Source organism: Ahaetulla prasina, chromosome 8 (genome assembly GCF_028640845.1).
Source record: "Ahaetulla prasina isolate Xishuangbanna chromosome 8, ASM2864084v1, whole genome shotgun sequence".
Lineage (NCBI taxonomy): Eukaryota > Metazoa > Chordata > Lepidosauria > Squamata > Colubridae > Ahaetulla > Ahaetulla prasina.
In genome coordinates, this window is record NC_080546.1 from 89,505,406 (window position 1) to 89,517,814 (window position 12,409).

At 42.3% G+C, this 12,409-nt stretch overlaps 1 protein-coding gene across 19 annotated transcripts in view; it reads left to right on the forward strand.

Annotated features, from left to right (window-relative positions):
• LIMCH1 (LIM and calponin homology domains 1) overlaps window positions 1-12,409 on the forward strand; it is a 220,134-nt gene that overhangs the window by 137,673 nt on the left and 70,052 nt on the right. For 14 of the 19 annotated variants that reach the window (XM_058192395.1, XM_058192393.1, XM_058192394.1 and 11 more), the window contains 3 exons: window positions 1,437-1,632; window positions 8,412-8,664; window positions 10,955-11,227. In XM_058192395.1, the coding sequence (XP_058048378.1) occupies window positions 1,437-1,632; window positions 8,412-8,664; window positions 10,955-11,227 (722 nt within the window). Of the gene's footprint in view, window positions 1-1,436; window positions 1,633-6,672; window positions 6,813-8,411; window positions 8,665-10,954; window positions 11,228-12,409 lie in introns of those variants that run through there. The other 5 variants (XM_058192409.1, XM_058192410.1, XM_058192412.1 and 2 more) reach the window with 2 other exon arrangements.

The following is a 12,409-nucleotide window of genomic DNA, read 5'->3' on the forward strand; positions in this document are numbered from 1 at the left end:
CTCGTATTTTTGACGGTCGCAATGTTCCGGTGGGGGGTCACGTGATCCCCTTTGGCGACCTTCCGACAAGCAAAGTCAGATTTGATTCACTTAACAACCATTTGCTAGCTTAAACCCTTAACAGAGGAGATTCATTGAACTACGAGAAAGGTGGTTAAAATGGGGTGAAATTCGCTTAGCAAATGTCTCGATTAGCAACGGGAATTTGGGGCTCGATTGTGATTGTAAAATGAAGTTATTTGTGTTGTATTTTCAGCCACGCTGCAGGTGTGCGCGGACTAGAGGTAGTCCTCGACTTATGACCCCAAATTTCCATTGCTAAGTGAGACTGCTGTTAAGTGAGTTTCCCCCCATTTTGCAACCTTTCCTGCCACAGTTGTTAAATGAACCCCCTGCAGTTGACAAGTTAGCAACCCGGTTGTTAAGTGAACTTGGCTTCCGCGTGGACTTTGCTTGCCAGAAGGTCGCAAAAGGGGATTACATGACCCCGGGACACTGCAATCGTCATAAGTACGAGCCAGTTGCCAAGCGTCTGAATTTTGATCATGGGACCGTGGGGATGCTGCGACGGTCGTAAGTGTGAAAACTGGTCCCAGGTCTCTTTTTCCAGTGCCCTTGTAACTTTGAATGGTCCCTAAATGAAACAGGCTGCCTGTATTTCTGTTTTATAGTTTGGAATAGCCTTTTTAGTTCTTTCTTCACAGACATGCTTAAATCCCCACAGATAGTTCATCTCTTCATTCCACAAATATGGAGGCCAGGCCACAGCGGTGGCGGTGGCGGCAGGGGGTGAGGCAGAAGGGATAGGTGAAAAACCAGATTTGGTCGAGCTGGAAATGTCAACGAAGAGAGTTCAATAAAGGAGAATATTTGTACGAGGAAGTCCTTAGAGCAGTGGTCCTCAACCTTTTGGGCCCCGGGGACTGGTTCCGTGGAGAGAGATTTCTCTGCGGACCGGAGAAAGCGTGGTTTCATGTGCTGCCTGCATCCTGCAGATAGGGCTTCGCTTGTTTGTGCGGCCCGGTTTCTGGCGTGTCACGGCCTGGTGGGGTTCCACGGACCAGAGGTTGGGCACCCTTGCCTTAGAGCAGGGGTGCTCAAATCTGACCAGCGGGGCCGGCCTGGAAAAAGCAAAGGACCAGCTTGTGGTGCCTCTGGCGGTCAAAACCAGTTTTGGCCAGTATGGTGCTGTGGGACTCCATCCAGGCCTAAAATGGGTTGCGGGGAGCCGCATGAGGCCCACTCTGTGCCCCGTTTTGGCCGGCAGGGTGTTGTAGGAGGCATCCGTCCTGTCTCCTCTTCCCTTCCCCCCCCCCCCAGCTCCGGCTGGCCCACGGAGTAGAACTACAATGTTGATCTGTCCCTCAAAGAAATCCCGTTTGACACCCCTGCCTTAGAGGACGCGCCTTTCTAACCAGGCTTCTGTTCCTCACCAGGACACGGAAGACGTCGAGAGTCCAAAGCGCAGCATCCGCGACAGCGGCTACGTAGATTGCTGGGATTCGGAGCGTAGCGATTCTCTCTCCCCGCCGCGTCACGGCCGAGATGATTCCTTCGACAGTCTGGATTCCTTCGGGTCCCGGTCCCAGCAGACCCCTTCTCCAGATGTGGTGCTGAGAGGGAGCAGCGATGGTGAGTTGTGCCACATACACACCCCACCTCCACGCCCCCAGGGAACCAGAACTCCCTTTCTGACCAGACGTAACATAAGACCTCGTGGTGCAAAATACTACAGTTTCCTCAGCTGGCTTCCGCGGGATGTTCTTTTGGTAACCCGATGTGAGTTTGATCCTCAGAAAAGACTTTGTGGTTACAGCCACAATGGAGCCCAAACGTTTCTGTTGTTGAGTGAAGCTGGCTTCCTCATTGACTTTCCTTATCAGAAGGTTGAATAGCAAGAGCAATAACAATAGCACTTCGACTTCTTGTTCTGGCCCAGGTCTCCAAACCAACGACAAACCTTCTGTATATAAATCAATGATTCCTTTATTAGAAGCGCCGGGAACCCTGGCAAATAGTTTCTCTCTCACCTCAGGCTAACAACTCTGTCCGGCCAGGAGATGAATAGTTGTCTGCCACACCTATTCATCTCCGCCCCCTGCCTTTTATTCCCAGAGCTCACTAGTAGCGGTGGCTCTTGCATCCTGAGGACCGGCCCATAGATTTCCACTGCTCTCCTCTCCTCTGCCTTCTGCATATCCGTGCATCAGGCACTGGACCCAGTTGTTTCTCCTCTTCCTCATCAGCCACCTCCAGTCCTGGGGGCTGTTGACTCCATCTGAGGGCTGATAGACAGCTGAGCCTCCACCCCTCCCTCCCTCCCTCCCTCCCTCTCTCTCTCTCTCTCTCTCTCTCTCTCTCTCTCTCTCTCTCTCTCTCTGCCACCTCCATTCCCTCTTCCCCCTCAGAGCTCTCAGGTTGCCTTGATGCTGACCCCAACTCCCACACCTCCTCCTCCTCCTCCGATTTGGCTGCTGGAAGGGCTGGCGGCCAACAGGCCACAACACTTACATATCTCTTCACGGTACTTTCCAGTCCTCTCTAAGCGGTGAAAAAGGGGGTCACATGACCCCAGGACATAAAGATGAAGCAGTGGCCAAGCGTCCGAATTTTGATCACGTGACCATGGGGATGGTGCAGCGGTTGTACAGTAAATGTGAAAAATGGCCATAAGTCACTTGTTTCCAGTGCCTTGATAATTTTGAAAGGTCACTGAACGGAACTATTGTAAAATGCGGCAACATTCACTTAACAAAGGCCTGACTTGACAACGGAAATGTTTGGGCTCTACGAATTAAACGAACTGTATTAATATCAGTGTTGTAAAAATTGAATTATGATCTAAATTGCGAAATACAAAAAGAATGGTAGAAGGGTTAATGTGACCCAATTACGATGTATTTTAGAAGGGGTTAAGATATGGAAATTCAAATGAAATTGAAGTTGGATAAGATATTAACGGAAGTTAAGAAAAAGAAGATGATTAAGGGATTAAGATAAATGTTTGCATCTGAAAAAGGTGGTTTGAAAAACAAATCTGAAGAAATATATTGTTTTTGGTAAAACAGTAAAATGTTTAATAGGGAAATAGGAAATGATAAATTGGTCCACCTTAGAAAATAATTGACATTAAGAAATAAATGTGAAATATCAAGCTACAATTAAAAAAAAAATAGAAACTAAGGATGGAAATAACTATGTTTAAATTAAAGGACAAAGGAAATAAGAGAAAACAAATTGATGATGATTTAGAAATAGAATAGAATAGAATAGAATAGAGAAGAGAGTAGAATAGAATAGAATAGAATAGAATAGAATAGAATAGAATAGAATAGAATAGAATAGAATAGAATAGAATAGAATAGAATTTTTTGTTGGCCAAGTGTGATTGGACACGCAAGGAATTTGTCTTGATGCAGATGTTTTTGGTGGTGATTTTGAAAAATATATGTGATAAATGGAGAAATAAGATAATGAAGTGAAATAAGATTTAAGATTGGAGGCTAGGGCGGGTGGTAATATTGATTATATATTAAATATTAAGTAGAGATGAAAAATAAAAAAGTAGGGCAAAAAAAGAATATTGTGGCAGAAATTGAAATATATAAATTATATTTGGAAAATACTTAAGTTATAAACTGTATAAATTTTGACTCGGTCAATACTCTATTCAGAAAAAATGTACTGTTTGTTTGTTTGTTTGTTTGTTTTTATATATATATATATATATATATATATATGTATGTATGTATATGTGTGTGTGTATGTATGTATGTATATGTGTTTATATGTGTATATGTGCTCCTAGACGCACAAAGCTGAAAACACCAGCCTGAAGATGATGAATGAGACTTTGTCGAAACGTCGCCAAGACACTTCCAATTTTATGCTGGAGAAAACCCAAATAACCAAAGACCTACATACAAACACCCGTGAAAACCTAAGAATATGTGTGTGTGTGTGTGTGTGTATTTGTGTGTGTGTGTGTGTGTGTTTGTGTGTGTATAAATGTTGGGCACAATTGTGGTTGTATGTCGAGAACTACCCTAGTTTGAGATAATCTGCTTGCAGGGCTGCTAAAGTCTTTTTTTTCCTCCCCCACTCCCAGCCATGAGCTGTGGAACGAACAGTTGCTGCACCAGGTCCCAAATTTATGAAATGGTATTTCCTCCATCTGAAGTTTAAGGAGACAACAGGCAGGCATTTGATTTCACAAATAACATGAGATCAAAAGTTAAAGAGAACCAGACCTCTGGCATGTAAACAATCCACCTTGGTGTACAGTGGAAAGTAGTTTGATTTGGTTGGTTTGTTTTGGCATGTGGATCTAAAAATTGTTAGCCAAAATGCTTTCTAATGGGGACTGATAGCCAAAGTACTAGGGTAGCTTTAATAGTCATCTAAAAATTGTTGGCAAAAATTACTTCAAATGGGGACTGCTAACAAAAGTTCTAAGGTAGCTGTAATGGTAATTTAAAAATTGTTAGCAAAATTGCTTTCTAATGGGTACTGCTAACCAAAGTTGGTGCCGTGGTGGCTCAGGTTGCAAGATAGCCTGTTATTAAAACACAGCTGCCTGCAATTACTGCAGGTTCTAGTCCCACCAGGCCCAAGGTTGACTCAGCCTTCCATCCTTTATAAGGTAGATAAAATAAGGACCCAGATTGTTGGGGAGGCAATAAGTTGACTTTGTAAATATACAAATAGAATGAGACTATTGCCTTACACACTGTAAGCCGCCCTGAGTCTTCTGAGAAGGGCGGGATATAAATGTAAACAAACAAACAAAAAAAAGTACTAGGATAGCTTTAATTTCATTTAATTTCATTTGCACCTCTATAACTGTCTGGTTCGGTTCTGCAACCCAACAAGAAAGACACAGACTTCAGAGGATCATTAGAACTGCAGAAAAAACAATGGCTACCAACCTGTTTTTTATAGAGGACCTGTATACTGCACGAATCAAGAAGAGGGCCGTGAAAATATTTACAGACCCCTCGCATCCTGGATATAAACTGTTTCAACTCCTACCCTCAAAACGACGCTATAGGGCACTGCACAACAGAACAACTAGACACAAGAACAGTTTTTTCCCAAATGCCATCACTCTGCTAAACAAATAATTCCCTCAACACTGTCAACCTATTTACTAAATCTGCACTACTATTAATATTCTCATCGTTCCCATCACCAATCTCTTTCCACTTATGACTGTATGACTATAACTTGTTGCTGGCAATCCTTATGATTTATATTGATATATTGACCATCAATTGTGTTGTAAATGTTGTACCTTGATGAACGTATCTTTTCTTTTATGTACACTGAGAGCATATGCACCAAGACAAATTCCTTGTGTGTCCAATCACACTTGGCCAATAAAAATTCTATTCTATTCTATTCTAAAAATTGTTAGCAAAATTGCTTTCTAATGGGGACTGCTAACAAAAATAGAGTTAGCTATAATACAGTAGAGATATTTTCTTTAAGGGAGTGTTTTTTAATCTTGCTCTTCGGTCCTCTGAGCAAAATTGTCAAAGGATTGTCAAGAAGGAAAGTTACTGTAATGTTTTTCTTACTTTCCCCAAATAATGCAACAAAAATGCAGCATTTAAACCAACAAATCAACATAGAACTGTGCACGGTGTGTCTCACTGATTTTAAGCCGCTTGTCGCAAGGTTTCACTGCAAGAAGGTGTAGTTGTTATTTTAAGTTTATCCTTAATAGTTTATCCTGATAGTCCAAAATCTTCACCAAACTTTGGAGTTGCATGAGAATTTTCGTAGCCCAAATTTAATGTTGTATTTACTGAACTTCGGGTTAAACTCTGCTCTTTACTACCAGTAAGAACAAATGTATTGATCGTTAGTTTATATTTACAAAACTTGGCAACATTGATTTATCTCTCTCTCTATCTCTCTCTCTCTCTATCTATCTATCTATCTATCTATCTATCTATCTATCTATCTATCTATCTATCAGATATCTATCTATTTATCTATAAGATATCTATCTATCTATCTATCTATCTATCTATCTATCTATCTATCTATCTATCTATCTATCTATCTATCTATCTATCCCATGTTTCCCCCAAAATAAACCTGAGTCTTATATTATTTTTTGCTCCAAAAGACGCATTATAGCTTATTTTCCTGTTAGGTCTTATTTTGGGGGAAAATACATACTAAAGGCCTCCGTCTTCTGACAATCTTAACTGGGGCTTATTTTTGGGGTAGGGTTTATATTATGAGCCTCCTGAAAAATCACGCTAGGCCTTATTTTCTGGTTGGGTTTTATTTTAGGGGGAAAAGGGTATATATTGGCCTCTTTTTTTTCCCCTACTCTTTGTTTGATATTGCTTGGAGAGCAGAGAATTAAACACCTTAGACGATTGCTTAAATATTTATGTCTTCTTAAATAACTTTGGAATTTTTTCCCCCCTTTGGGCTCCTCTGAGAGAGTTTTCTCATTCTTAGCTTTTGCTGTTAAGGATGAAATCTCCTTTCTCCAATTTTCCACCCTGCCCCTTTTAGATAGACTGTGGTGTTGCTGTGTCGTATAACATTTCTTTGCGAGAAAGGCATTTAGAATGCAGGAACTGGGCTCCTTTCTCTGCTCCTTTTCCCTCAAAGGTCTTTCCCCCCCCCCCTCGATTTGCATTTCCAGTATCTCTTTTCAGCTTAAACTCTGAGTTTCAATTAGCTACCTAGAAACAAAAAAAGAAAAGAAAAGAAAAGAAAAAAAAAAGAAAGGCTGGCTGGCTGTCCCACTTGGCACTCAACACTCTTGCTGTTTGGAAGGAGAAGTGGTGAGAAAAATTTGGCTGAGTTCCTTCGGTCAAGCCTCTAACAATATTAATATATTATCTAATGATTCCATCCTCCCCACTCCCCCACCGAATTATCATGGGTGAATCTCAAATTCTGCATATTGGAAATTGCATTCCTTGCTTTATCCACAGAATAAGGCAGTTAATAATCGAAGAGTGGTGTGGAATGGAATAGAATAATGGAATGAAGAATGGAATGGAATGGAATGGAATAGAATAATGGAATGAAGAACAGAACAGAGCAGAGCAGAGCAGAACAGAACAGAACAGAATAGAATAGAATAGAATAGAATAGAATAGAATAGAATAGAATAGAATAGAATAGAATAGAATAATGGAATGAAGAACAGAACAGAACAGAATAGAATAGAATAATGGAATGAAGAATAGAGTAGAATAAAATAGAACAGAACAGAACAGAACAGAATAGAATAGAATAATGGAATGAAGAACAGAACAGAACAAAACAGAATAGAATAGAATAGAATAGAATAGAATAGAATAGAATAGAATAGAATAGAATAGAATAGAATAGAATAGAATAGAATAGAATAGAATAATGGAATGAAGAATAGAGTAGAATAGAATAGAATAATGGAATGAAGAATAGAGTAGAATAGAACAGAACAGAACAGAATATTCTTTATTGGTCAAATGTGATTGGACATACAAAGAGTTTGTCTCCGGTGCATAAGCTCTCAGTGTACATATGGACAACAAAGTGATAAGTCATATGTCATAAATAATAAGATACAGTCATAAACCATAAAATGGAATAAGGCCGTTAATAATCTAAAAATAGAACGGAATGCAACAGAACAAGACAGAACACAATAGAATATTCTTTATTGGTCCAATGTGATTTGACACACCAGGAATTTGTCTCCCGGGCATAAGCTCTCAGTATCCATACATACAGCAAAGTGATGAATCCTAGACCGTAAATCCATTAGACACAATCGTAAATCACAACCTACAAACACCAAGTGATACATCGTAAGATACCAATAGGAGAAGGTAGTAGGAAAGACAAGAAGGGTAATCTATTTCATGTCTTACTTGTCAGTTTTGGAAGGCAATTTTCTTTTTGCTTCTTAACTGCCACATATTTTAGCTGGGGAAGTTGGGAGGGGGTTGTTGTTAGAGCGGTAGAAAGTTAGTCATAACAACATTCCGTATTCAAGGACTTTTGCCTGCATCTGATGTAGGCTGCCTGAAGACAGTATCCAGTTGAGTGTGAAGAATTGATTGGACAATGTGATGAAATTGTGAGTGTGAGGCAGGGCTGTGAACTGTCAACTGGGTGTGGAAAACTTGGAAGCTCTCAGTTTCGGGTTTTCCCAGTTGTGCCAACATGACATCTCTAATAAATTGGAACTTTGAGGAACCTCAAGCCTCAGAGCTTTATTTCATTGGGGGTGTACATTTGTACATTGGGGGTGTACAAAGCTGTACATTTTGAGGCAGGAAAGAGAAGGATGATCCCATGGTGGCCAAATCAACGGGCTTATTTGGATTGTGGCGGTTCCATTTGGAGACTTATGGTTTGTTGGTTTGTTTTGTTTTTTTAAAAAACAGGAAGAGGAAGCGATTCGGAGTCTGACCTGCCGCATCGGAAGCTGCCAGACGTGAAGAAGGATGACATGTCTGCCAGGCGGACATCTTACAGCGAACCCAAATCAGTCGTGCCTTTCAACCAGTACCTTCCCAATAAAAGTAACCAGACTGCCTATATCCCGGCGCCACTCAGGAAGAAGAAAGCCGAACGAGAGGACTTCCGGAAGAGTTGGAGCACGATGAGCTCTCCGCTAGGAGGAGAGAGACCTTTCAGGTAAGGTCTCCTTGACCAAACTTCGGACGGCCAAGTCACGTGGCCCACGGACATGTCCCCAACAGAAGAGAATATTTTGTAGCTCAAGGTCGAAATTGTGGGGTCCTTGGTGAAGAAAACCCTCCTCCCTTCGAGCACTGATGTTGTAATCTAGCTGGATAATGAAACATCTGCCAGAAAACAACCAAGCTCAGAGAGCACCAAGGACCACCACACCCCGTTGTCCTCCTCTTCTTCCTTTCCATAAAACCCACTCCCTTCTAGCACTGATGATATTCCCTAGTAGGGCCATGAAACATCTGCAAAAAAACGATCAAACTCCAAGGACGTTTCAGTCCTTCTCCTCCTCCTCCTCCTCCTCCTCCTCCTCTTCTTCCTCCTCCCTTCTAGCACTGATGATGTGACCTCTTTTGAGTAATGAACCATCTGCCAGAACCCTCCACCACCTCGCTCGTCCCCCCCAGCTCAGAGAGCACCAGGGACCCCACAAAGACATTCAAAAGGGCCTCTTCCATTCATCGATGTCTTTGCTCGCTCGTCTCTTCTCGCCCAATAATTTTGCAGTCCTCTCAAATTGAATTTTTCCTGGGAATCTGACCCTTAACCAGCGCGGCTTTTCTCCGTTGATGGGATCCGGGTTGTCTCCACTCTTAATTGTACGCTGCTTTGCTTCGAAAGGGATGCTTTGCTGTCGGGTCCCGCGGTTGAAAAAAACGGGAACTTTTTTCAGATGTTGTAAAAATGTTCTCCAAGACGGTTGTTCTACTTTGGTTCAGTTCCTACGCTGGCCGGATGTTTTCAAAACCTTCCAATATTCTCTTTTTATTTTTTTCAATATCCTCATGAGAGATGCCTATGGGGGGGCCTGGGGAGGTCAAAAAAGTCAAGACGCGGATGTTGGTCCTCGCTCCCGTGGTCCTTATTCAACCCGATCCCAAAAATCTAATTGCATTTATTCCAGCATTATTCCATCTTTCTCGTCCTTCCTTCCCAGATGCTAAGTCCCAAATATAGGCAGTCCTCGACTTACAACAGTTCATTTAGTGACCGTTCGAAGTTACAACGGAACTGAAAAAAGGGGACACAGGACCGTTGTGATTGACATTCGGAAGGCTTGACAACCGACTCACATTTAGGACGGTTGTCGCATCCTGGGGATGTCACGCGATCCCCTTTTACGACCTGACAAGCCAAGCCAATGGGGAAGCTAGATTCACTTAACGACCGTGTTCCTAATTGAACACCCGCAGCGATTTGCTTAACGGCGGCGGCGAGGAAAGTTGTGAAATGTGACAAAAACTCGCTGAACAAATTTCTCACTCAGCGACAGAGATGTTGAGCTCGATTGTGGTCGTAAGTCGAGGACTACCCGTGGCGGTTATAGCCTATTTTCTTTGTGTTCCTTTTGGTTCACATAAATGTCCAAACGTTAACACCCTAGCATAGTTTGATTCGTTTGGGCACGAGTTATACTAATATCAAAGAAATGGCGGAACGGTATCGTTAAAAGAAAAGGGCGCAAAAGGAAGGACGGAACGAAATGTGAATAGCAAAAATTAAAATGATCTGCATTTGTTTTAAATAATGAAATAGAATTGTTAAAGGGCTCCGCGGAGCGTTGTCCCACGGCGAATTTGGCCATGGCAAGTTGTCCGCAGCGAGTTGCCTGTGGCAACCTGTCCCATTCCTAATAACCAGGGGTAAAATGTGAAATTTGTTACTACCGGTTCTGCGGGCGTGGCTTGGTGGAGGAGTGTAATGTGACTGGGTGGGTGTGGCCAACTTTTTTTTTTTTTTTACTTTTAAAAGCATTTTTTCTACAATCTCTTCGGCCGAAGAGGTTTTTAAAAAATGCTTTTGAAAGCCTCTGATGATCAGGTAACTGAGCTGGGATCGCCAGAGGAGCCTTTTAAAAGCTTTTAAAGGGTTCTGACGATCCCAGCCGAGTTGCCTGATCTTTAGAACCTTTTAAAAGCATTTTTTTACAACCTCTTCAGCCGAAGAGGTTGTAGAAAAAATGCTTTTAAAGGGTTCTGATGATCCCAGCTGAGCCGTGCGATCATCAGACTTTTAAAAGCATTTTTTCGGCTGAAGAAAAAATGCTTTTGAAAGTAAACAAAAAAACCTCTGATGATCGCGCGGCTCAGCTGGGCATTGGTGGGGGGGGGAGGGACAGGGATTTTTGCTACTGGTTCTCCGAACCACCCGCCACCCTCGCTACCGGATCGGAAGATCCAGTCCGAACCGGGAGCATTTCACCCCTGCTAATAACCTATATATAACTCCATAGCAAACAGCATCCTGAAACCATAGAAGAAGAACCCCTGGTGCCACTTGATGGGGATCTTGCGAGCAGCAGGATGACCTCTTCCTGCCCCTCGGCGAAGCCTATGCGGACAGACATGGGTCCAAAGAACCCTTGGCCTCAGTTTCTCACCTGTTCTGAGAACCAAACAATTGCGCCCCAAAACGAGGAAAAAGGTCCAGAGGAAATCGGGAAGCTGAGAAGGTTGGAACAGGCTGGTATTAAGGTCAGGCCAGCAGCTCAGCGCTGTGGCGGCAGGTTAGAGATTTGGCCTGGCATGCGTTTCATTTGTAGCATTTGCTGTGTGTTCCAGAGTGTTGCGGTGGCCTAGAGGTGGAGCTCTCACCTCACAATCAGGAGGCTGTGAGTTCGATCCTAGGTAGAGGCAGATATTTCTCTTTCTGGGCACAATGAGAATATATCTGCCGAATGAAACTCTGCATTGGCAACAGAAGGGCATCCGGCCATTAAAAACTCTGCTAGCTCCATTCAGTTGCCCAGACTCCACCCCGGAAGGGATTACGGGGTCATTAAAAGAAGATGATGATTTGCTGTGTATTCCAGTTGTTGGTGGTTTGTTTTGTTTTTTTAACGTATGGTCATATCCCTTTTCCTACCGTGTTTTCCCCGAAAATAAGACCCTGTCTTATATTTTTTTGAACCCGGAAATAAGCGCTTGGCCTTATTTTCGGGGAGGTCTTATTATTTTGGTGCCCATGGAGAAAGATGGGGCGCCTCTTGCCATCTTACCTGATTTCTAGCTCTGCATTTTAATATTTTCGTGGAGGGCTTATTTTCGGGGAGGGCTTATTTTAGCGCATGCGCTCAACAGCCCGATTGGGCTTATTATCAGGGGATGTCTTATTTTGGGGGAAACAGGGTAGCAACCCAAATTAACTGCAATTTTATTTATTTATTTTTTTGGTCACAAGAAGCCTTAAGAAACGTGAAGCTTCGCATCGCCAACTTCGTGGGGATGCCTGCATTGGCTTGTGAGTGCCGTAACAAGACTAAAACAGTTCTAAATCTTTGGTTTGCTGGGAGACCCGCTTGTGTCTGATGCTTGTGTTTGGATTAATCAAGAAACACATTAAGGGAAGCCGTCTTCCAAACCCGAATGATTAAAAAAAAAAAAAGGAAAAATGTAGCTGGTTTCTATTTCTCCATTACAGCACGAAAATAGCATTCTGTAATTGAAAATAAGAGAGGATACTGTGCCAATTGTGGCTGGGGTGTTGATTTATAATTACAGTTTATAATTGTAATTTATGATTTATAACTTACATTATAATTTATAAACTTTAATGCATTTTTATAATTGACCAATGATGAAGTGTGATCATGGGAGAGGTTAGGAGTGTGGCTGAGCGCAAGTCCCTTTCCTCTATCTTGTTTTATCCTAGCAGATGGAAGGATTTAACAGATTGTTCTCGGTTTACG